The sequence below is a fragment of the Carettochelys insculpta genome, chromosome 2 (assembly GCF_033958435.1).
Source record: "Carettochelys insculpta isolate YL-2023 chromosome 2, ASM3395843v1, whole genome shotgun sequence".
NCBI lineage: Eukaryota > Metazoa > Chordata > Testudines > Carettochelyidae > Carettochelys > Carettochelys insculpta.
The window spans coordinates 124,264,576-124,290,473 of NC_134138.1; the positions used below are offsets into that span (position 1 = coordinate 124,264,576).

The 25,898-nt window shown below is 47.9% G+C and overlaps 1 protein-coding gene across 7 annotated transcripts in view; it reads left to right on the forward strand.

The window, feature by feature from the left end:
• Positions 1-1,418: 1,418 nt before the first annotated feature.
• The window catches only part of TFAP2A (transcription factor AP-2 alpha), a 28,685-nt gene continuing 4,205 nt past the window's right edge, over positions 1,419-25,898 (forward strand). The window contains exons 1-7 of one of the 7 annotated variants that reach the window (XM_074987690.1): positions 1,419-1,515; positions 9,211-9,645; positions 12,605-12,656; positions 14,866-15,097; positions 16,408-16,526; positions 18,611-18,752; positions 20,458-20,742. In XM_074987690.1, the coding sequence (XP_074843791.1) occupies positions 1,483-1,515; positions 9,211-9,645; positions 12,605-12,656; positions 14,866-15,097; positions 16,408-16,526; positions 18,611-18,752; positions 20,458-20,742 (1,298 nt within the window). In that variant the 5' untranslated portion in view covers positions 1,419-1,482. Of the gene's footprint in view, positions 1,516-4,805; positions 4,978-6,705; positions 7,115-7,564; positions 7,995-9,210; positions 9,646-12,604; positions 12,657-14,865; positions 15,098-16,407; positions 16,527-18,610; positions 18,753-20,457; positions 22,486-25,898 lie in introns of those variants that run through there. The other 6 variants (XM_074987694.1, XM_074987689.1, XM_074987693.1 and 3 more) reach the window with 6 other exon arrangements.

Here is a 25,898-nt window from a genome sequence, read left to right on the forward strand (position 1 = left end):
TCGGAGTACGTTTCCAAGTTCCTTTAATAAATATGTCACGGTTAGTTTAAAACAGGCGGCCTAATTTGCTAAAGTCAATCACTTTTATAGAACCAAAACACACCGACTTTGAAAGATACGGGGGGGGGGGGGGTCCCGGGGCTGGTGTCTTTCCTCTGTGAAGTTGCTCCATTTCTCTCCGTGTCAGTTCCCCTGGGACAAATAACAAGCAGTCCTGCAGCACCTTGCAGACTAACAAAGGTATCGGGTCAGGAGCCTCTCCTGGCAGTTGGGCTCGTGGGTCGTAAGCCTGGATCAGCTGAAAGTAGAAATACACCAGCGAGTGGAAGAGAGCGCGGGGCGGAAGGGTGGAAATCCTCGTTGGTAAATTTTCTCCAGCTGCTTTCCCCGGTACCGGGTTTAGATGAATGTCCTCCAGGAAGGAGGTCAGTATATTTGCTTTGTGGGTTCCCACATGCATCGGACCAAACGGGAGGAAAAGCCCACGAAAGCTGCTGCTCCCAAAAATCTGTTACTCTGTAAGGTGCCGCGGGACTTCTTGCTTTTGAAGATCCAGACGAACTCGGCCACTTCTCTGAAACCCTGCGAGCCGTTGCGCAGGGAAGACCTGACTCCTGCCCTCAAAGCCTCCCGCAAAGGGCGGGTAATTTTCACACGGATTCACTGACCTGCGGAAAGCTCTAAACTTGCTCTCCCAGCGCGCTAAAAAAAAACCCTCGCGACTTTTTCCCCCCCAAAGCCCCGAACCCCCTTATAGGGCAAAGCCCCAGCGCTGCCACGTTACTGTATGTACACCTGCCCTAAGGAAAACAGTCATCTACCGGGCGGGTGTCAAAGGCAGCCGCGCGCCGAGCGCCTCCTGTACCGGTCCTACGGCGGAGCGGTGGGAAAGTTACAAACACGGCGCTGGCTGGAGTGAGCCTTGTAAGTCGAGGCGGGAGGGCGCCGGGTCCCCGATCCGGGCACTAGGTGTAGGGACAGAGGCAAATCCGTTCAGCAGCAGCGGAGGCTGGTTCGCGGGGCTCCAGGTGAGCTCGCTGGCAAGCGGGCGGCCACCTGGTGAGACGAGCAAAAGTTTCTCTCCGGGGGTCCCCTCCATCTCCCAGCCTTTGGCTCCAGCCCCGTCCCCAGGCAATCGGGTGCACCGCACTCCGCTTCCATCCCCGGCCGAAGGAGCTCCCCGCCCCCCCCACGAGTCCCCGCTGCTGGAGGGATTGCTGAGCCCGGAGCCCGGGAAGGCTGCGGCTGCTGCAAATCCATCATTTCCCCGGACAGCTCGGGAGCCTTTGGAAGGAGCTGGCGGAGTGAATTCCTAGGCCAGTGCGCAGGCGCGGGCAGGTAGCGCCCAGCTCTTTATGACCAGGTGAGAGAGTCCTGTTGCAGGTAAAAGGCGGCTTTGCCTAAGGAGCTCGCGGGAAGCGGCGGCCGGATCGCTCAGTCCATGACCAGGAGGGACTTTGCCTCGAGCAGCCCGCGGCCAGAATGTCCATTCTTGCAAAAATGGGGGACTGGCAGGTAACGCGATCTCCCTTCTGTGCGCGCGAGCCTAAGCCAGCGGCCCGGGGGTGTGGGGGGGGGGGCTGTGGAAACAGATCGAGCCCCACAGGTGAGGCTGGCCGCCCGTGGGGCGCGCGGGAGCCCCGCCACAGAGGAGATCCGCCGAGCTGCGGAGGGGTGAGGCGCGTCCTCGCGGGTGCCAATGCAACAGGTGGGGGGTCTCCGCGAGCCGGGGACTTTCCCAGAGGAGTTGCCAGGGCCGTGGCAGTGATGCAAGGCGGGTAATTGGCCTTTAAAGGCCTTTGGCGCTCGCGATTTCGCGAGCCCAGCTCCCCGAGGTGACTGAATGACCCCCTAGCTCTGGCGGCCGGACCTGCGGAGCGACGAATTACCCACTTTCTGCCATTCACTCTTTCGGGAGCCCTCGGTGCTTCCAGGCGCGCGGAGCTGATAAGGATCGCACCAGCCCTAGTTCTCACAGCCTGCCCCTCCAGCGGTGCAGCCTCTCGCTAGACTCAGCCCGGGGGCGCCTGCCCGGCAAACTTTAGGGAACAGGGTTGGGGGATGTGGGGAGGGGTTTTAACCCCCCACCCCACCCCAGGTGCGGTGGCAGCAGTCAGCTAGGACAGGACGCTGTGTTTGCTGTGGCGGAAGGCAGGAGCTTCAGTTCTTTCCCACCTATGGCTCTCCAGCCCAAGGCTCTTTGTTAGGCTGGGCCCTGGGGTGACTGGATGAAATACTTCAAGTCAATGACTTTTGAAAGAAATGGCTGAGACAGCAAACTCGCACAGGTGGCTTCACAAATGCAAATCAGCACAGTTGCCTTCTGCTAGTATAGCTTCAGCCCGCCTTTGAGTTCCTTAATAAACGGGGAGGTGAAATACAATATTAAAACATGGCGCCTTTCTGTTGCTGAAAACAGCTCTTCTGGGCAACCCTAGGATAATAAAGGAGGCCAGGGGATTATTCCCTTCACTTCTGAAGCACTGTATTTAAATGTATTCGACTCATGCATCTGACGAGGCGGGTCTTTGCCCACGGAAGCTGATGCTCCCAAATATCTGGTAGTCTGTAAGGCGCCCCAGGACTTCTCGTTGTATTTAAGTCGCGCTCCCTGGTTTATTTATTGCAGCAGGCTGCTTTGCAATGAATAGAGTTTGCTTTGCCCACGGTAGGTGATTGCATTTTTTACCTTCCCAGGTCTGGGAGAAGTGATGCGAACAGATGTTTTTAAATGAAGCGAATTCTAAGCCCAGGGTTATCTTGCCTGAGATCTCTCGCTGGTTTTGGCAGCTCAAAGGAAGCTAGTTTCGGACCTGCTTAAGCAGCCTGATGGCTCTCGAGAGACAGCCGGAGGTGGAGGCGGGGAGGGTCCCGCTGGTATTCAAGCAATGTCCTGATAACCACGCTCCTAAGGGTGGGCTTAAGTCCGGTGAGCGTGTGACAATATACCGCGAGCCGCGTTTGAAGGGCCCCACGCGGGCGCTGGCAAAGGTGGGGCTGCAGGCCCCCCGGTTATTGCGGGGTGCTGCGAGGGTGCGGGGTTCGAGCCACCCAAGCGCATGCGCCAAACTCTCTGGTAGGCTCGAAGGCGCCCCAGGACTTCTCGTTGCGCTCCTGGAAGCGACTCCGGAGGCCCTGGGGCAGCTCGGCCCTGTTCCAGCCGGTCCCGAGCGTGGCCGGGAAAGGCGGCCTGGCGGGCTAGAAGCTGCCCCGCTAATCGCTGGGCGAAGCTGTCGGGCCTTGTCGGTGCCTCCCGCTCGCCGGGTTGCAGCACAATAGGCCCGGCCTGTGGCGGCCCCATCAGAAATGGTAATGAAGCGCGCCCCATCGATCTGCCTCCAGGGGCTCCCTTCCCCGCCCGCATTCGCATGCAAAGGGCCGAGCCGAGCTGGCAGGGCAAGGACGGGCAGGCCAGCCGGGCCCGCCTGACTCCAGCACATGGCTCTCGCCCAGGGTGGGGCCTTTCCAGGGGCCCCGCTTTTTGCATAATGAGCTCGACTCGTCTGCCAGCCCCAGGTGAGCCGCCGGAGGAGCAAAACAACAGTTTGGCCCGAGACAAAAGGGGAGTTGAAAACCCCGGCGGGGGGCGGGGGGATTGGAGAGAGAAGATTGGGGGGGGGAGAAACAAATAAGCCCAAACGTCGGGACCCTTCATTGCTCAGGCTGAAGATGTGTGTATGTGTGTGTGTATGTGTGTTACTTTGCTCTGAGCGCGGGGACAGCAGTGTGTGTGTGTGTGTGTGTGTGTGTGTGTGTGTGTGTGTGTTACTTTGCTCTGGGTTTGGGAGACAGCTGCGGGGCTTTGCTGCAGATTCAGAGAAACACCAGCCGGGGAAGCCCTTCCCAGGCGGTGGGAGCCTGCTGCCTGGAAGGCTGCACAGACCTGGGGAGCCCGCCGGCGATAGTGGGAGCACATTAAAAAGCGTGTTTCAGGAGAAATCGGGCCTTTCATTGCCCTGCCTCCCCCACCCGACAAGGCGCCCATTGCCAGCCACAGCGACCCCCACCTGTCTGAGAAGCGCAAGGCTGAGGGTGCACGGACCCGCGCGCCCGGCGAGGGGCCGGGACAGGGAAGCCGCCCCACTGGATTTCCAGATCAAGCCACTGACCCGGCGTGAGACGCTCCAGGGGGCCCTCAGAGTGGCTGCGGGTGCAAAGGCAGCGCCAGGGCCCGGCCGAGCAGCCGGCGTGGGGCCTGCCACACCTGGCGGGGCCAAGGCCGGTCCGCAGGTGCGCGTGGCTCAGCCTGGCGCCGGCAGAGCCGGCTCAGGATCTCGTGGCCCCGGCCGGGAGTCCTGTGCCGCGCGTGGGGGCTCAGGGTGGCTCTGGCCGGGCGTTCCGCTGCGGGCCGGGAAGCAGGTGTGCGCCCAACCCGGCTCCCCCCAGCAGCGCGAGCCCGGGGCAGCAGCAAAGCGCCGCCCGCCGCTGGCGGTGACCCCTCTCCTTCCAGGTGGGCGCTCGGCCCCCCGGCTCGGGCTTTGGGAAAGGCCCCTGGGGGGGGGGGCGGGGGCGGCTCCGGCTACTCAACACTCGCCGCCCGGCTCGGGGGTAACTTCTTTCTTGCGCCCTGGCCGCCGCGCCAGCGCAACCACCGCGGGGCGGGAGAGGCGGCGCAGTGCCCCAGCCCGGGGGCGACGCGGTCCCCCTCCGAAAGCGGCCGGGCGGCTTGGCTAAGGTCGGGGGGGGTGGGGGGGGGGCGCTTTCCACCTGGGCCCGCCCGTGGCTGCAGGTCGCCGCGCCGCCGAGCAGCGGGGCTCGTGTCGATATGCTAATGAGGCCATTAGGCGGTTGGTAAAGAGCTGGAAAAGGGAAAAGTTTCTACCATTAGAGGGAGATCTCCGAGCGCTCGCCAGCCGCGCTGCGCTGCCAGAGAGGCGCCACTCGAGCGAAGGGCAGAGAGACCCCGGCCCTCTCTCCCGCCGATCCATGAAAATGCTTTGGAAACTGACGGATAATATCAAATATGAGGAGTGCGAGGTAAGCGCTTCCCCGGCCGCTGGGACCCGGCCCCTGCCGCAGCCGCCGATCAGTGCATTCCGTTGAGGGGAACTTCTGCCTCTCCGCCCGTCTTCTGCGCAGCCCTACGAGCCGGGAGCCGGGGCACGGGGCTAGGGAGCCGCCGGGCGGGGACCTGCGGGCTGCTGGAGAGTCGCTGTTGTCGGAAGGGTCTGGGAGAAGGAGGTCGGAGAGAAGACTGGGAGAGCAGCGGCAGCTAGCAGCGCCTGCGAGGGATCCGTCCAGCAGGCTGGAGGGGGGGAGAGAGGGACCAGCGAAAGGGCCGGGAGGAAAGCGTTGCTTTTACACCGCAGATGCCGGAGGGATCCCAGCTCGGTCCTAAAGCTGGAGCTCACCGGGCTGTTTGGGTGCAGGGGGCTGTTGGTCGCTCTGGCTCGGCCGATGAGTCAGAGTGAGTGGGGGAGATAAAATCAAAGCGGTTTTGAACGCAAGCCCCGCCCGGCCATTGCTCGCCTGGCCTTGGAGCCTCTGCCTCGAGCACCTGGTCAGGGGCAACCCGCTCCGTTGTGGGGTGTCCGCTGCGAGCGGCCGGGAGAGACAGAGAGGCGCGGTGAAACGCACCCAGCTCGTTAGAACGAGCAGAGAGGATGAAACCGACAAGGGCTGTGGTTCAGCGTTTCCGCCAAGGTGCCCATGCAGCGCCTCTGAGCCGAGCACATAAAGGGCTCGGCTCCCTTTGCAGATGTTTTTGGAGCACTTTGGCCGAGGACAGCCACGTCGAAAGCCTAATCTGGTCCGTCGAGGCGCACAGCCCGGGGCTTGCATTTCCCCCAGGGCCCGCTGCTTTCTCTCCGTAAGGCTGGGACTAGAGAGGCACCGGCGAATCACCCCCCCCCCCCGCGACGATTACTCCACGAAAGGGGTTTTGAGCAGGGTGCTGAGATGTGTAGGGCAGTTCTGCCCCCCAAGCCCCCCGAGGAGTCGGTTGGCTGCGCTGCTAGCCCGCCTTCACGGAGTGTGAAGCCAGCCTTATAGGGATGCCGCAGCGGGGCGGGGGTTCACTCCGCCCTCCAAATTAATAATTTCTCGACGGGTTTAGGGGCCAAAGCGTCCCTGTGCCGCGCGGGCCGGTGTGTAACTGTGCGCGAGTGGGAGTCTTTGCTTGTTTGGCGGGGTTGCGGCTTTGCCCGAGGTGCTAACTCCAGCTGCGGGGGTAGGAGCCCCGGCGGCGCGTTTGGCTTGGCGAGGAAACAGCGGTGCAGTCTGGTGTCTGTCCCTGGCTCGGAAACGGGAGGGGTAGGAGTCCCGGCCGGGCCGGGGCTAAGATTTTCCTGCTCCCTCTGAACAGATCCGGGGCAGCCGGGGGGTGTGTGTGGATCTTTTCAAAGGCGCCGCCAGCCAGCCGTGGCACACGCGTGCTCCGGCGTGGGGCCGGGCCCCGGGTGTGAGACAGAAGGACAGGGCAGCCGCTCGCCGGGCGACACAGACAAGCAGCCCCCACTTCCCCCGCCCCGGCCGGGTGCTGCCGGTGTGGGCGCGGGGAGCGGAGAGCCGTTCGCCGCGGTGCGCACGGCGTTGCCGGGACAGGCCGAGCGCCGAGCGAGCGTGTCAGCTGCTGGGGAGTTGCCCAGCCAGTCCGACGGGTTGGGCCGGGGCTGGGATTCCCAGCTTGCCAGGGCCGGGAGTCGCCTCCTCCACACCCCCCCCCCCGCAACCTCCCCGGCGCCCCGATCCTCCCCCGGGGAGGGGAAGCGCAGCCGATGCGCTCCGGGGCTCCCGGGCTCCCCTCTCCTGGCTCCAGCCCGCAGCAGAGCGGGGCGAGGAGCAGAAGCGGGAGCGACGGAGTTGCCCAGCTCGCTTCCGGGACTCCTCGGGAGGACGGGCCCGGGCGCCGCTCTCCGGCCTGGCAGGAGCCGGGGCTGACGGGGATCGCGGGGAGAGGGGCGCCGCCGCCGCGGCGGGCGGGCTGGCTCGGAGCCGTCGAAGCATGGAGGCGCGGCCGGGTCCAGCGGAGCAGAGCGCGCCGGGAGGCGCCGGCGGCCGGGAGCGCAGCGAGGGGCCGGAGAGCGCCTCGGCCGCCAGGAGGGGAGCGGGAGCCCAGGCGCTGCCGGGCCCGGACCTGGAGGCGGCGGGATACGCGCGGCAGCAGCAGCCCGAGGTGCGCCCCGCTCTTTAACGCTGGCCTGGGGGGGGGGTCCCCTTCCAGTCCCTGTCTCTTCCTCCCTCGCGTCCCCCTTCCCTCTCTCCGCCCCCCTGCGCCCGGCTCCCCCCTCGCCCTCTCCCTGCCGCTCTTTCTCTTTCACTTCGGCGTGCCCCGCAACCTTTTAAAATGTGGCCCCTTCCCTGTGATTCGTCAGACTCAGCAGCATGTCCTCTCCCTCTCCCTTTCTGTCTCTCCCTCCCTCCCTGCCTGCCGCTCCCCCCCCCCCCCCCGATTAGATACACTGATTCTTCCTTCAATGGACGTCATTTAGAACAGACTGCCTTGAGTTGCTGCCTCGCTTCACGCTCGATTTCCAGCCATTCTTCCCTTATTAAGTATTCGTGTAATATTAATAGTCATGAATATCTGCTATTAGGAGGCTCAAGGAAGGCAGCCGAGCTCTGTTATTAGGAGCCCGGGCGAAGCAGCAGCCAAGGCAAAGGAGGAGAAAAGAGAGAGGGAGGAGGAGAGAGGAAAGGATTAAGACACACACACACTCACACACACACACACACACACGCGAACTTTGAATGCTTAATCTCACGCCAGGATAGCCATCGCCTTTGCAACATCAAATGAAGGCCATCGAGAATTTGTTCAAGTTCTGATGGATTATAGGAGAGCGGCCGCGGTGCAGGCGAAGCCTTGGCGTTGCGGGCTGGCAGTCAGAGTGTGAAGCTGGGCTGCTGCCACTTCGCTGGGGTCTTATTTTTTTTTTTTTTTGGTGCGTGTGTGTGGGTGTGGGTGCACATTGGGCCACTTCTCTCTGGTTTTTCTACCCTGACTTGCTACCCCAGACGCTTCGCAGATGTTAGTACACAGTTTTTCAGCTATGGTGAGTCGCTTCAGAATTATATCGCAGGGTGTTTTTCACTCTTATTGTTGTTGTCGATGATGGTGTTGGGACTTTGGATTTTGCTCCCAGGTTTCCTCTGAGGACATCCCTTTCTCCCCCCCCCCCGTCAATATTTTAGCTTCCCCCCCGCCTGCCTCAAGTGAGCTACAAAAGCCTTGTTTATACCATATCCGCGTTTGTTTCTTCACATTCCCACTTGTAATTGCGCTATATTCGGTATTTCTCCTTTGCTCCCTTTCCAAGACAATAACCTCCTGTGCTGTACAATCTATATCACGTAATAGTAGCTCTTCTCTCTCCCCTGTTTGCGGGACTGTTCATTTATCTTCGACTTACCTATGGGCTTTTATTTGGTAGCTCCCCCTCCAGTTTCAATTATAAAAGGAAAAAAATAATGCACGTTCATTTTTTGTTTCTGTTTATCCCAGCTGTGCGTCTTAAGATGTTCTGCCTTTTCCTTATTTATGCGGTATTTTATCTCCTTCGATTGGCTTTTCCCCTCAATTAAAATATTTTCCAGTTACACTTTATCCTAGAATTTTATCCAAATTTGGAGATTTCGCCACAAATCGCTGGAAAGCAGCGCCTATCTCTTGAATGGGATGAAAAAAACACGTCCTAATACCGCTCTTTAAACATTTGAGAAACTTGTAACGTAATATGATTGTATTTGCAAGAATTTTAGACCCATTTCTATATTTAATTGGCATAAAATGGTTAGTGCTCTTTGATTTTCTGTGGTTTCCCCGGCTACACTAAAGATAATCTAGGTAATAATATTGGTTTAGACCTGTTCAAAGCCAGTGGAATCAATTTTTGGTAGTGGCAAGATTAATTTTTTTAAGAACAATGCCCAATTTTTATTTAGACGAATTGTTTCATGAGCCAGCCTAAGCCTGGCACGTCCAGGCAGCAGCTACGGTAAATACATCCTGCGTTTCCATGGGGTGCTATTTTTTTTATTTATTTATTTATTTTTTGTAAATATATCTCTAAACATTGTGTTGTTTTGCTGTCACAATGCAAGGAGAAAAGTCACAGACAGGAGACCTGCCCCGTCTACTTTTCTCCGCTGGGCAGCAAAGGAAATGCAAATCGGGCCTGATCGCTCGATGGGTGAAATTTACAAGCCCATTGTACTGTAAACGGTTTGATTTGATCTTTTCTTTTCTTCTCTTCTCTTCTTCCCCCGCAGGATCGTCACGATGGCACCAGCAACGGGACAGCCCGGTTACCCCAGCTGGGGTCTGTAGGTCAATCCCCCTACGCCAGCGCCCCTCCGCTCTCCCACACCCCCAACGCTGACTTCCAGCCCCCGTATTTCCCTCCGCCTTACCAGCCCATTTACCCCCAGTCTCAAGATCCTTATTCCCACGTTAACGACCCCTATAGCCTGAATCCCCTCCATGCGCAGCCTCAGCCCCAGCACCCAGGATGGCCGGGACAGAGACAAAGCCAGGAGGCTGGCCTCTTACACACACACCGGGGTTTACCCCACCAGCTCTCCGGCCTGGACCCTCGCAGGGATTATCGGCGGCACGAGGATTTACTGCACGGACCCCATGGGCTCAGCTCAGGACTAGGAGACATCCCTATCCATTCGATACCTCATGCTATAGAAGACGTCCCGGTAAGGAGGCTGCAGTCGGAGCACGGTTTCAGGACAGGGTGTGTGGGGAGGGGAGAACAGAGGTGATAGGTGCCTGCCCCAGGGTGGTGTGTAGGGGGTGTCAAGGCTTTTGTCACAGGCAAGAAATCCATCGAAACAACAGCAACCCCCCCCCACCCAAATGCCCGGGCTCCGACTTAGAACAATAGGTTCCCACCGCCCTGCCCACACACCACCTCTGCCTCAACAGTGTCCGCTAGAATGCGAACACGTCCAATTCCTCCGCTCGGTAGCACTACCTCTAATTTTCCTAGGCCATCGGCGGTTACCATAGGAGGAATATTTAATCCCACCACTGGGCCTTGCATTTGGGATTGTTCTCTGCCTTGGGGGGAAAACGCTGGTCTGAAATGCACAAGCTCATTAAATGCCTTCCCAGCCAAAGATTTAAAAGCCAAATAAAGTGGGAGAAAGTGGCCTAAGAGGAAACATCCGTTCTTAGTGATAACCGAATTGGCATATGCTATAATGACGTCTCAAGCTGGAAGAGGACGCATCCAGATTCTCTAAAGGAATTATGTGACAAATCAGGGAGGAGGTATATTAAAATGCTGCCTTATTCTTTTAGCTGGAATGCTAAGAGATGACCTCATAAATCATTAGCAATAGGTTATCAAATTCTATCCAGACCTCCTATCCCCTCTATTAAATTAAATGTTTGGAGACTATTGGATAATACATTATTTTGGGTCTAATTCTGTTATCAATAAGTACAGTTTAAAATGATTTCTAATTAAGCATGACATTAGCACGCTGGCTCTTTCCAGTGGAAGAAAGGCTTTTGTTCTCTTGGAGGTACTCTAGTGCAATGGGATCTGAAGAATTTGTTTGTGATCACAGCGCATATTTCTGGTTTTCTCCCTGAAAATAGAGCTAAAACTTGCCGATAAATTTATTAAAGTTCCTGGATCTCCCGCTAAGAGGCTAAAGCCGCTTTAGTTAGAGGGGAAGGAGGAGGGGAAATGTGGTATCTGGATGTGATTTTTTTTTCTAAAATGCCATCCCAAATTACAGGATCAAAAATTACAACAATATATCCGTTGACAGTTTAATGAGTACAGTTTCAAGTTGCAAGGATAATGTTCAGATGGACCTACCTATTTTGGGTCATTCTGAAACCTTTTGTAAATTATGCTTGGGGAAATAGTGAATTTATTATAGCCCTCATCTGGCTAAATTAGCCACAGAAAATTGCTGCTTATGTTTAGCAGTTTTGCAATAAACGCATCAGTTTTCCAAAGTGCAGGATTTAAGCCAGCCATTTGGATCCGGTGAAAACAGATCGATTCTTTCAACTTGGAATGAAATGGCATGAAGGGAATATTTAGAAGAAACTTAATTTGTTGACTGCCGGGTCACTTACTGTAGAAGCCTGACCTAAAATAGCCTCCCTGGCTGCAAGTGTCTGTTTTGGGGACGGCCTATTACGGATATTTTAAGTGCAAATCATTTTATGACTCTTGCAAACACCTATGAGTTCTTATCACAGACATACTTGGTGAAAGCCAAATGCCATCTGGTGTAAAAACTTAAACTAGCTCAATAATTTTTTCTTCTGTAGAAGTGAAACAGCAGGCAGCCTGAGCAAATCTAAGAGAATAAAATAAATACGAGGATGTATCTTCTAAGAATATTATTCAGTTAAGCAAAACCAAACATTCTTTTTAAAGGAATTTGGGTCGAGAAAAGGGTCATTCTGAATTTTCCAGTGGCCGCAACAGTTAACCTTTAATAAAAATCACAGCTAAATATTTAAGAAAAGAGGGTGCAAATTATTTAATCATAAATATCTCTGTGGGATTTTAAATTTAATAGTCCTCGCTGTACCGAATACGTGTAGAAATAACACAAATAAAAGTATTATGCCACACTACGTTTGCTTTATGGGTTTAGGGTGCATGCATAAAGGGATCATATTTCCCCATATAGTTAAAACACAAGAACTGCAGCAGTAGTCATTTCTGAACATTTCTCAATTTAATTATACTTAAATCCAGAAGCACTTTAGGCAAGTTACAAATGAGAGCATTGAGTATAATAAAACCTGTAATAAAGCAACTTAGTACCATCCACCCGGAATCATTGAGATCAGGCACAATTAACAGGAGCATAAATCCAAGACAGAATGGAAAATGTAGGATCAGTATTATTGTTGGACAAAGACTAGAGAAGGAAGTAATAGTTTTTTAAATGGTAATGCCTGTGTTTGGTAAGCATTGCGAAATCCTCTATCTCCGCCGCGCTGGTGTTAATTTGTAAACACAGCCAGACATTATATTGCCTGTCAGTTTTTGAATTAGAAACCATGATTTCGCTTGAGTTTCTAATCACGTTTGGACTCGGGCGCATCACATCCAGCTGCAAAAGGAACAACCGACCCTGCTAGTGGACAAGCCCAAAGCCAGCGGCTCTGTGTCCGGCGTTCAGAGGCTTTCTGAGCTTCCTGTCCAGCCCGGTGATTCTCCCCGGGCTCCTCAACCCCCGCCTGTTTGACACAGGGAAAGTGGGCAAGGGCTCGGCCCCTTTCTCGCGCCCCTTCGCCCTCCAGGGGTCCCCCTTTTTACTTCTCCCGCTATCTTCCATTGTGCTTCCCTCTGCCCCCGCTGCAGCACCCAGGGGAGCAGCAGGCAACCTACCTGACTCCCCTGATCATAGGGGTTCTTAAAAAAGGAGTTGAGGTCCAGCGCCAAACGGCGACCAGGGTTTCAGGGTCCCCCCGTGGGAACTCCCCGTGTTTTGATGTCCACAGCGGGAGGGACAGAAATCCCCCAAATCCCAATAAACAGAGCTCAGATGTTCACATCTAAATTGTAGGGAAGAGAATAAAATACACCATAAGGCACACAAACAGCCTTCCTGACGTTCCTTTCCTTTTGTTATGATGATCCATCTACATCCCCGTGTATTTCTTTTGTTGCAGCATGTAGAAGACCCGGGTATTAACATCCCAGATCAAACTGTAATTAAGAAAGGTAAGCCATTTCCTTTAGCATTCCAAGCATGTCCTCACAAGCTGGGTACTGTTGAAGAGGGAACTTACTAAAGCTCCCTCCCTCCTTTTCTTCCTTCAAATATAATTCACTAAAGGGTTGCCAATGGGAAATAAAATAGACCATCGGTGTTGCAATCGGCCTTCATTTATGCCTGCCAGTATTTGCTGTTTTTCCAAGAAAATGTGGTCATATTATCTCAGATCCAGGGGTTTCTTTCCCTGCAATGCATTTCGCTTTTGTAATTACACCAAGTTATCCAGCTGGGTGGCATTATTTATCCATGTTGAGAATCTGGAGGGGAAGGGGTGGTTCTGAACGGGTGAGAACTGTTTTCCATTTTTATTCTTAAATCGGGATGAGTAAAAATGGCAGATGGCTTTGTGGAGAAGCTGCTAGCTTCCTTAGTCTGGTCACTCTGACGGTTGTTAGATCTGGGTATACGGGAGTAGATTTTAAAATAGTTTCTAACTGTGTAGTATATGTCTCGCTTTCATTAAAATCTGGTTTTCCTTATTCCTTCAAATGACCCTAAGGAGTATGAAAATATGGTTCAGAGCAGTTTTTGGTGCTTGATGAGAAGGTGGAAAGCGGTTTGCCTTTGGATTCTGTTTAGTGAGCTGTTTGGAGTAAAACTCACTGGGTTGGATACCTGGCTATTATTTGCTCTGAGCAATGGCATGCTTGTATTGTGTTGTCAACGTAATAATACGTGGGTATTGTATGCACCACCAGAGGATCTGCTATATAAAGCTGTTCTCCATTCTTATCCTGAAGAGTGTACAGTAAGCTAGCTTAAAGTTTCATTTTTCTGTATGCGAAGCCTTTGTCACGTCAAATTAGATGTGCAAGGGATAAATCTTAAGAGATGCTCTTTCCAAGTCGACATGATAATTGGCTCTTTTATTAGTAATCTCAAGAGTTCGTTTAACTCCTATTGTCTCTATTAGCCTCCCCAGAGCTATTAATGTCACAAGTGATCTATCCAAAACCTACAGCCCCCCCATAGGTTTGGACTAGCCCCACTCAAGGAAAGACGTAGGGGGGAGAGCAGCACACAGGCCAAAAAAAGGAGAGTAAACATTTATATAAGCTGCCCGCGGTGGAACGTGAACGCAGCTTACATCCATGCAAAATAACCTGGACGCGTTTCTGTTGTGCTTAGTAATACTGGCTAATACAATGGGCTCTGTAGGCTTTTTGGTGGCCCTGATTTTATGCCAACAATGGCCTGAACCTGATTGCGAGCGGGTCGGGAAACGGGCTGTTTTTTTTTTTTTTTATTTTGGGTAGATATGTAGTTAAATACCCAAGCTTTCTGGGCAGCTGTATTTATGCACACGGAAGGTGCTGTAATTTGCTCGAGAGTTGCTTTCACGGGTGAACACTGCATAAGGGCATCAAAATATATCCCCTTTTGGCTACAGACCGGAGACAGGGTAGCCCAAGTTAAGGCACGCGTCCCTCGCTCTCTTTTGCAGTTGAGTACTGACGTACGTATCAGCGGAGCATATCCTTCCGTGTTAAGATGCAGCTGGGTGCTTTTGGAAACCTCCCTTGAATTGCCGTGGGGGCCCCTTTTTAAAACCTCGCCTTAGGGGACACCTCTTTTCGAGGGGGTTTCCTATTAACAGCTAGAACCCAGCCACTTGCTCGCGGACCCGGCTCAGGCCAACTCGCTGTTAAGGTCTAGAGTATTTTAGCAAAAAGGCAAAGTGCCCCTTGCTTATTAGACTGGGGCTGGATTTTATGCATAGTACTGGGGCTGGTGGGGGGGGACCGCGGGCTCGCCGCTGCCCCGCGTACACTTGACGAGCCCTAAAGCCGATCCGGTTGGTTTGAGCGCTTGTAGTCGGGATTAGCTGCATCGAAGGGCGAAGGGAGAGCCTGGCACTGGGGTTGGCTAACGCCGCCCCGTTCCGCTCCTGCGATCAGCCGCGGGGATTGCCAGGGGCAGAGGCAGCGTGCCAGCCGCTTTAGCAACGCGGGCCACGCTCTTGGCCGGAGCTAGCGCCCGCTGCACCGCGCGGCCTGCGGCTGGGCTCGGAAGTCCGCAACCCCCCCCCACGCGCCGCGTGGCCCCGCGCCGGCCCGTCTCCCGGGGCGGTTCGCACGTGGCGCGGCGCGACGCGGCGCGGCTGGGCCCTAACACCGCTCCCCCTTCCCCGCCCCGCCCCCTTGTCCGCTGCAGGCCCCGTCTCCCTCTCCAAGTCCAACAGCAACGCCGTCTCCGCCATCCCCATCAACAAGGACGCGCTCTTCGGCGGGGTGGTGAACCCCAACGAGGTCTTCTGCTCCGTGCCGGGCCGCCTCTCGCTGCTCAGCTCCACCTCCAAGTACAAGGTCACGGTGGCGGAAGTGCAGCGGCGCCTCTCGCCGCCCGAGTGCCTCAACGCGTCCCTGCTGGGCGGGGTGCTCCGGAGGTGAGGGGCGGAGGGAGCCGGGGGGGCGGGGCTGGACTGGGAGGGGCGGGGAGAGAGGAAACCGCCCCCCGCGCTCCCCCCGCAGTACGGCCTCTGTTCGCTGTAGGGCGCGCACGCTCTCGGCCTGCAGCCCGGCATGGCTGCAGCTCAGATTCCCAGGTGCCCTTGCAAGGGGATACATTGCCGGCCTTGCTGCAGGCTGGCCGTGGAAGGAGAGCACCAGCACCCACGGCAGCATGCAGCACCCTGCAGCCAATCCTCCCCCTCCCCCTCCCCTTCCTCCCGTAGCACAAGGCCACTGGCAAGAAATGCAGGGCCCCAAGGAGAGGCCACCGCTCATCGGCATCATCGCATGAGGTCACTGCAACCATAGCAACAGGACAGTTGCACTAATGAAACAACCAGGCCTCCTGCAAACCAATGCGACACCACCTCATGATGCCACCACAGCCAAATCGGTTCTCTGCAAGGCTGCTACTTGCTGTGTTAGCCTACTGCAAAGGGGACCGTTATGGTTTAAAGTGGTGGTTGGGTCCTTGGGTGTGATAGTTGTGCACTCTGCGGGTGTTGTGTTGTAATATACAGAAGATGCAGGGAAAGCTCTCCTCCCCACCATACATATTTTTTCCCGTTTATGAAAAAAAATGGGTTCTAGATTAAATTCATTCAACCATTCATTGGTGATTTCTTTCTTAGTTACCAAGGGATTATAATCTAATCCATGCAATTAAAGATCACTTGGGTAGGGAATAAAATCCAGAATTAATTAATTGGAAGTTTCATTTAAACAATTTATCTTAACCTGTCTCTATTGAATTTACATATTTAGAACTTAGTCTATTTGCTGAATACAGTGAAGTTCTGTAATGGTAACCTGAATTTTTGCCCTTTCAGATTACAGGCCTAAATAATGCATTAAATATTCAAGTAAATATACTTTAACAAAGTTTCCATTAGCAATAGCAACATGTCAAGGGCTCTAAAACTATTATGGCTTTTGCCAAATATCAGATCCTCTAGTACCCCAGTGTTGCTCTATAGATTGATTTGGTAGGTTAGAAAATATTTTACCTAAAAAAACCACTCAAAATTCAAAAATAATGGCAAACAAAATACATCCCTTTTCACTTAATTTTTTCTTTAATTGCCTGTTTTTTCCTCCTAGCTTTTCCTGGCATAAAACTTCCCTAAATGTCCCTTCATTGCCAATGCAATTTGCTAATAAATTTTGGGAGGTTTTTCAAGGATCTGAAGTATGACCTGGTGGTACAGATTAGTCATGTTCTAAGTGGTTTTTATGTGTGAAACAGGGCGAAGTCTAAAAATGGAGGGAGATCTTTGAGAGAAAAACTGGACAAAATAGGATTAAACCTGCCAGCCGGGAGACGTAAAGCTGCTAATGTCACCCTGCTCACATCACTAGTGGAGGGTAAGTGACTCAAAGATTGGAAAGGGTTCATTTTTTGCCTAAGACGACAAATCCCCAATTTTTTCAGGCCTGTGTTCCTTGTCTGAAGAAGGTTATTTTGTCTAATCTTCATGCCTGAGGAAAATGTTAATTCTGTAACTGTGTCTTAAGTACCTAAAATGTACTTAAATATACCTCATGTATTTAGCGCTGCCATATACATATGAGCAGAGGGTGCTGTCTGCATCCTACTTCTGGTGAATTATCCCACTGTCATGAATTAACTTCAGTGGGAGCATGAGTGGGCCTATAGGAATTTCCTCCCTGAATAAGGACTGCAGTATCCGGCCCATAAGTATTATTTATGGAAGTAAAGCTGCAGGATTCAGCCTAACATTTCCTTAGTCTTCTCCCTTCCTTCGCCCACCACTGAGGACTAAATTTCAAGAATAGCAGCTACTCAAAGTTAAGTTTCTTTAGCCCTCCCTACCCGCCCCCATAAGCAACATAACAGTAAATCACTGAAGTTATTCTGACATCTGCATTAGAGAAACGTGAGACCATTGCTTCCTGAATTAATTTGGGAATCCTTGACCTAAGTCATGATTTAAGTGTCCTGAAAACCTCAAAGCTGTACTCTTTTCCCACCCACATTTCTTTTTCTTTTGGTTCTCATTTTCAGTGCAGTTAATTGCCTCATTATACTAATTTTTTACTGCTTTACTGTTAGATGAAAAGGTGCAAAGTCTTCAGACTTCGTGCGCTTTAATATTTCTAATGTGGAAAATTGAAAGCGATGTATTCATTTGTTTAAAAAGTCTTATTTTTGTCACAGCTGCTTACAAAAAATAAACCAGGGTCCATCTACATGGTCTTTTCTCCTCTTCAGTTTTGTTTTTGTCATCCCTTTCCACTTATTTTGACTGAATCGTTACTGGGCTTTTAAGCATGCCCAAGTTAACTTAAGTTTGGATGTGTAGCAGAAGATGTATAGCTTCATTCTCCTTTGCTTTGTATGATAAGCTATGAAGTAAAAACATATTCATTTACCAGACTCGAATTTTAAAAGGGTATAATCACATTGATTCTTACGTCCATTATATTTCACTGCTGTGCAAGTCTTTCTGATCTAAAATAGCATCACAATTGCACCAGCACTCTAATGTAAGAAAAATACCAAATGGGAGAACTTATAAACAGTCTAGATTTAGTGGATGCTAATATTATTTGTGATAATAAATCGGGAGAGTCTTTGACAGTTTTATATATTGTTCTGTTTGGTTACATACAAGGGCTTTACGGAATTATTAAGAAAACAGGAATTATGGGTTGATTTTCAGATAAACTGGTAATGGTGGCTAATTTTTTTGGATGATAGCATAAAAAACAGTTTGGGCTTTGAGTCCCGTGGCGATGAGACAGTTTCTCGAGTACTGTTATTGTTTATGATCCGCTCCATTTTATGGAAACAAGCTCACTGGACTGAGGCTTTGAAGCTCTAATTGGCGCATGCGTTCTTCCGGAGCTGGAGCTAATGGCAGGAAGCCCTGCAGTAAAAAACAACTGGTTCAGGAAATTAAAACCAAAGATTTGAAAAGCAACAAAACAGACAGACTAGGTAGAATGACCCTAAAATTCTCATGGTTAATCGTTTGGGGGGAACAGATAATTATATGTGATCAAGTTAAATTTTAAACACTTAGCTGTTTAATGCATTCTATTTAGAAGAGCTCTAGGAGTAATTATGATCAATATTAATCATTGATGTAATGTAACAGAATATATATGTAATGCGAAGGCAAATATATATTTCCAAAAAATAGTTAATAGTGAAATGCATACTTCGTGTATCTATATCTACTTAGTGAGACAGTTACAAGTACATACCCATGAGTCCACTTCTAAGTCTGTTCTTGGACTTAACACATTTGCTTTTAACTAGATTACTGAAAAGACAATTCATAAAATAAGGATATCTATAATTTGCACACTAAACAGGACATTTTAAGGGAAAGTCTAAGTGCCATGTAGCTTTTGCTAATCTACTGTGCCCTATGTGCTCTGTATATTGATTAGATGTGTGTTTCTCCTCACCCCCCTTTCAGGAGAAGCAGTGCATCTAGCTAGAGATTTTGGGTACGTCTGTGAAACAGAATTTCCTGCCAAAGCAGTAGCTGAATTTCTCAACCGACAACATTCCGATCCAAATGAGCAAGTCACAAGAAAAAACATGCTTCTAGCTACAAAGTAAGACGTTCACCTTTCTGTTGTGTTACTGTGTTGTAAAGAAAAGCACAGGGTTTGGGGGCTTTTTATTTTATTTTATTTTATTTTATGTTATTTTATTTTTTTTGCCTTGTAGTAAATGGCTAATGATTTTGCAAATTGTAAGGCTGTGAATATGCATTCGTAGTAAATATTATACGCAAAAGTATATAACCAGCTTTATTTTCTAAAGTGAGTTTATGCAGATTTTTCTTGAAAGGAGGTTGTGACGTTTTGGATGGATGTTTATTTAAAGAAAAGCAATAATTTCTTAAAGGCAAACATTTGCTGGGGCTTTATCAATTTAGATACTTGGGGAAAGTTTCCCATTGACAGTAAAATAAAACCGGTGCATTAAACTGATTTCAATTCATTAAAATCTGCAACGGTTCGTTTTTCCTAAGCAGCTCTGTTACTTAGTGAGTATAGGGATATAACGAATATATTTTAATGACAATCTGTATGCAGTTAAAATGCAAGTGGCGTTTATCATTGATGGGGCTGACTAGACTTCCAGGTGGTGTGTGAAAAGAAAATGATTGTTTTGATATGTTTGTTGGAAATTAAAAGGCTTGTTTAGTAGCCCTTAATTACCAATGGAGATGTCACTAAAGGGCATAGTGCTAGAGGGCACAGGCAGAGGATGGGAACCAGTTTATGGCTGGAAGACATTAGCAGAGGTTTTAGAATACAAACTGTTTCAAACCACCTCTAATCTCCACTATAAGGAATTATTTCCCTAACAATTAGTGCAGGGACTGTGTTATAAAGTATAACTTCTGCACAGTGTCTGTATAGCCTTTTAGTCTTCCTTTTTCCTCCTCCATGGAAGGTTGTTTCTAGATTCCCTGGCCTTTGTGGAGAAAGTCCCATATATAGAGATACAAATATAGAAGCATTATTTTTTGAAGAGCCTAATTGAAATCCTCAGCTTCCCCCCTCTGTCCTCCACCCAGTAAACCCTGTCTTTCAACCTGCCACGCAACCATTGTCTAGCTTTGTGGAGAGAGGAATAACTCTCTCCTATTCCAGAAACAGGATCATCCAGAAGGCAAATGCATCTCTCAACTGTCCTTTCAATATTGTACCCCATATATCCTGCTCCATATTGCAGGGATACTCTAAGCTGATTGTTGACAATGTGCCAAAATACAGCCTGGGAAAATAGGAATACTGTGTTGACTTGCGTAAGACTGAAGTGTCTATGGTGTTAATGTACGTGTGTGCTGGAGAGGGATTTCTAATGTTTTGGATTGAAATGTTTGGTGCTTTTGGGTGTGAGTGTGAGAGAGTCTATGGAGTGTGAGGGTACATGATAGAGTGAGAGGGTGTGTGTCAGAGAGAAATGTGTGCAAGAGAGTGAAAGAAAGAAATTCGGTGTGTTTAGGAGACAGTGAGTGTGGAAAAAGTATGTGTGGGTTGTGAAAGAGAGAAGTGTGTATGCGTGTGACAGAGAAATGTTTGTGCGTGTATGTGAGTGGCAGATGTGTAGGGGAAAGAAACAGAGACCTGCTTGTCTGTGTGCGTGTGCGTGCGAGACAGAGTTTGTGTGTGACTCAGGGGGAGGCTATGTGTGTCCAGGGGGAGCAGTCCTCTTGATCCAAGTCTTGTGTAATCTGGCCGGGAGGCCGCACTGGCTTTGGTGCTGACAGCCATGGTTCATCTCCCTGTTCTGTTTGTGTTGCAGACAGATCTGTAAAGAGTTTACTGACCTGCTAGCTCAGGACCGATCTCCCCTGGGGAACTCTCGGCCCAACCCTATCCTGGAGCCGGGTATCCAGAGCTGCCTGACCCACTTCAACCTCATCTCTCATGGATTCGGCAGTCCTGCAGTATGCGCCGCTGTTACCGCCCTGCAGAACTATCTCACCGAGGCGCTCAAGGCCATGGACAAAATGTACCTCAGCAACAACCCCAACAACCACACAGACAACAGCACCAAAAGCGGCGACAAAGAAGAGAAGCACCGAAAGTGAGGATTTTCCCCCTTCCCAATCCATCCATTACCCCTCCCAGCACCTGCCTCCCTCCCTCTCCCTTCACCCCATTCTACAGCAACAGAATCAATGCCCTTCTGTCCATCCTGTTCTCTGACTCTGCAGGGACTACGATGTCCTTCTTCCCCTCCAGCCTTCAGCACTTCAGTTTGCTTCCATTTACTTCCCCACACCTCCTTACCTTGGTTTGGAGCCTGAGAGAACAGAACTGGGCGATGGAGCCAGCCACGAAAAAAGTTCTGTCTGAATTTGTGAACTTTTTTAAAAAAAAATTAGCAAAAAGAGAGGAAAAATAAAAAAAAAAAACCAAACAAAAAAAAAGGAACTGATTTTTCTAAAAATATATAAAAAAGAAATAAAAACAAAAATTAATTAATAATACTAAAATAGAAATCTATGAGCGTCATCGGACTGAATCACCAACTCCCCTTGCATAAACTTCAGTTAAGATTGTAGCCATATTAAAAACAAAACAAAAAAACCTAAATAAAAGGCAAAAAGGATTGATGACATTTTATCAGTATTGTGAATAAACTTGAACACAAAACACACACAATTCCATGTCATGTCTTCAGTTGTAGAACTTTTTCCTGTCCAAGGTAAAGCCACCAACTTGAACTTTCTATTTGCGACACGATTCACAGTTATTATATAAGGGAATCAGTGTTTATGTATGTATATATTTATTTATGTGTAATTTAATGGGAACTGTAAATATGGTGAGTCTGTTTTAAGCCTTTTTTATTTATCTGGTGATCTTGTTTACCTCTTGTTTAGTGGGTTTTAAATTTTCCCTTCTTAGTTCATCATGTGGTTCATAGTACTTACTTAGAAATCAGAGGGGGTTTTCTTTTGTTTTTCTCTGGGATTCATCAATTTTTTTTTAGCCCTGTTGTAGCATGTTAAAAAGACAGTGAAGCAGCTGAACAAACAAAAGAAAATTGAGTTTTTATATATAATTAGCATTACATTTAGTTTTTCATTGAAAAAGAAAAAAATAAAGCAATGTTGGATCCAGGCAAGATTTTTAAACGTTAGTGGTTTTACAACTCTTCCGTGTTGTGGAAAAAGGGAGAGTTTATTTTCACCTACTGTCCTCCTAAAAGCATCATCAGAGCAATAAATTAATATTGTCTTTTAGCTCGAGGTTTAGGTTTTCTTCTTCTTTTTGCCCCTTTTTTCCCCCAAAAGAACTTCAGATATTTGGGACCACCTGGTATCCTGTATTTCCACTGGCCATTTTGGAAGCAGTTATAGTTGTATTGTATTGAGTTGTGCTGGCAGTAGTTTCCATGCCTGTCAATGTATCATAGTCCTTTGTTTCCCAGATAAATAAATATTTGATACGCTTTATGTCGATTTTTTTATTCAGTGGCTGTCTTTACCCAGGCGTATTTTTGTTCTTGGCAGTATTTTTTATTCAGTATGGTTACAGTAATTGAGTTTAACTCTCCCTTGACAATTGCTCTTTGCAATAAGCAGCTGAACCCATTGTTTCCCTCAAGTCTAATAAAAACTTAACTTTCAACTTGGAGTTCAGAGCAGGGTATCATTTAGATATTCCACTGAGTCTGTATTCAGACAAATGACACAATAAAACACAATGTATTCTTTTGGATAAAAAATTGTCTGTACTAGTAAAGAAATGACACACTATCTTTTCTTTTACCAAAACATAATTTTATTTAAAAAATAAAGTTTTATTTTATTTATGTTGACCCTCTAGGTTTTTATTTGTGTTTAATAATATATATGCACTGCACAAAATTATACATATATAATTTTGTACAGTTTAGTAATGACGTGAGTGAGAATGAAAAATATGTTAACACTTGTCTCAGGAGGCACATTTTAAGAACTAAAACCTTAGCCAATCAGTATCAAGTAAATACCAAAAAATTAGTTGCTGTGAAATGTGGTTCTATCAACGTATAGATTTGAATAATAATTTTAAAAATTACTCCACAGTCTTTGGCAAAAATACTCAGCCAAAGATTCCTGGACTGGAGTTGAGTCTTGTGAAAGACAAATTATTCCAATTCATCATAATGTTTTGTATTTTAGTGGCATGTGCTGGTTGACTTCTGCTGAGATGGCCTGTGCAGGTTTACTGGAAACCGAAATCCTAACCTTATAATTCCACCTCCTTCTCCTTCCCCCTCGGCTCTTTTTAAAAGAGAAATTTTCTAAAACTATTTTTTTAAATGTTGAAGTGCAAACAAATTGTAGATCTGTTTTTATAAATCAGCAAGAGAGTATTTGCTTTCAATGTGTTTTGTCCCAGACAAAACAAAGAAGTCAGAATCTTTTGCACCGTATTATCTAGCAAGTAAAATTATTAATATAGCTTAAAATGAGAAGGTGACTTTAGAGAGAGTCTGCATTCTGAGTGATGTAGCTGTTTTGGTGGGGTGTTTTTTCCTCAGAAATGTAGGAGGTTAACTGTGAGGTGTTTACAGTGAATCTGCAACAAGAATTAACATTTGCTCATATAGTTTGATGGTTGGTGGGATTGGTGTAGCAAAGCATTAGATAAAGCTCAAGATGTTTCATTTTGCTTTGGTAATCCACTTCTGGAAGGCAGTGTAAAATCAATCTTGCCAAGCAGAAGAGAGTTGGTGGAGTCTAAATTCCATTTTCAAAAGCCAGCCAGTTTATAAAAATGGTGGATATTTTTTAATATGAATTGAAAGTAGATCTTCTGAATGCAAAGCTGCAATTGTTTTTCAAACAGTTATTTATTATTTCCAAGAGAGACTGGTTAACTGGAAAGTAGATGTAGCAAAATAATGAGGTGAATGAACCCTAACTGTACATATTCTTGACATAAATGAAATGCACAGTATTGTAGCAGGTGAAGTGAAGCATTGTCTATCAGGGCTGTTTTTCTTGGCTGCATCTCAGATTGTGTGTGGGATCCTAACCTCAGGCACAATCGCATCCATAAACAGCAATACATTGCTGCTCTTTCCACGGCAACACATAAATACTCATTTTAAAATGAAAACAATCTTATTAAATACCATTCATTCATATCTGGATTTACAGATGCGGGTTACTTTTTGAGTCCTGTACTCAATGTGATCATTTTATACTGGCCAATGAATAAAGCCCTCCTGTGCTAGAATATTATAATGTCATAATAAATGTTTTTGTAAAACGTAATTAGTTAGTTTAGTCTGAAGTGGAATATTTTCAATGTCCTAATACTGAACAATCCCTGGGCCCATCAGAAAACAGAAATTAAGTGAACTTGCTCAGATCTCTCCATTGTTATTTCTAAAGGAGTTTACAGGAGGTAATGGCAATTTATACTTGTTTTGGTTTGGCCTCGGGAGACCAACACATAGTTACTAAAATGTGTTAATTACTTTAGCATTCTTTGGGTATATTTTTAATGTTGTGATCAATGCTCAGCAGTAAAATTCAGGGTCATGCTTTCATATAGTAATTTTTTTTTACTGATTTGATGAAATTAGCCTGAATGGCTGAGTGTTAAGGAGTTCTAGACAATTCCTGCCATGCTATACTAATTTATAATATTAACAAATGTAACACAATGCTCCTTCGAGCTGAGTACTTAGCACCCTACTCTTTAAATCATAATCTACCCCACCTACAAAAATCGAATATTAATATAATTTGAGATTTAACTGGTGGAACAGCCATCAGGACAGCAATGCCCTGCAGCTGAAATAATATTTAAAATAGAAGGGATTTGACATTTGAGAAGTCAGTGGCTTGAAATACCCAGTTGTACTTAGCTAATTCAGTCCTTAACCTCTGGTTTCAAATAAATCAATTACAGTCGATTCCACTTCAGTTCAGAAGTGCAGGAGGTTTTTAGTTAATTGAATACATTTTATTCACTTGCTAGGAATATTCATTTATCAAAATCCTTACATTTAAAGGAGATTTCTTTATTGTCCCTGATAAATTCCACTGTCTAATCAGATCAGATCTTTGATTGTTTACTCATTTTTTGCCTAAACTCTAAATTCCTTAATAAGCAGCTCTTCCCTTCCATCTTTAACTCACACACAATTAAATGCCTCAGCTCAATCAAAATTCAGAGTAATGGATACGTCACAAAAAGTGGAACTACAGCAACAAATGTTGCACAAGTGAAGAATTAAGTGAAGCCCTTCCAAGCTATTAAAGCAAACTCACAAAACAAACAGGTAAATAGCTATGAATTATGAAAATTTACTAGTGAGATAAAAACATCTGTATCTTCTATCACAATAACTGTACTGTAACTGACTCATGAAATTGTTTCATGGCCTTAAAGAAGGGTGCCTTAACACCTACTTTTTTCAATATTACTAACTTTCTATTGAAGTAAATATTCTTAAACCTAGAGCAATGCAGTTGTATTATTTTCTTTAAACAGATACTGATATATGCAGTGTTTTATATGTGGTGTTTGCAGCATCCCGCTGGCAGTGGGCTTACTGTTTTGGAAAGGAAAGGGGTTAATTAGCATCATTATCAATCACTAATGCTTGCCTAATGTGTCCAAAGAATAATCAAGTTAGAGGACAGCATGAAGCCAACATCTGCTTCATCCCAGTTAAAGATTTTATTCTATATCCTTCAATTACTGGATGTCCACTCAAATCTTGGGTAGTGACAGGGCTATAAAATAGGGTCAGATCATTATAGATCTAGAATGGAAAGAAAAGTGCAATATAAATAACAAATGGCTTCATTATTTGAGTTACAGGTGCAAGACTGACCGTGAAAATGATCAGGGATTAGTAAAATGTGTTCCTGCTTTCTAATGCCAATGGAAAAACAAAACAAAACAAAACAGCCCCAAAGCTTTGAGCTCTTTGATAGTTTTATGTACAGGTTATATGTTCCCTATTGGCAATATTTGATTTAATAACCTACAACTCAGAAAAACAATCTAGTAATAGCACCAGATTAACATGATCAATGGGAGCATATTTTTTATAAACTGATTATTGATAATTATGTACTCGGTTCATCTTAATAACTTCCTTTTAAAGAATTAAAATAGCCTTCCTTTGCAAATTAATACATATGCAACTTAATTTTCATTTATCTATTTTAAAACTATATGTATGATGGGATTTTTTGTAGGGAGGGAAGGACAAGGAGCCTT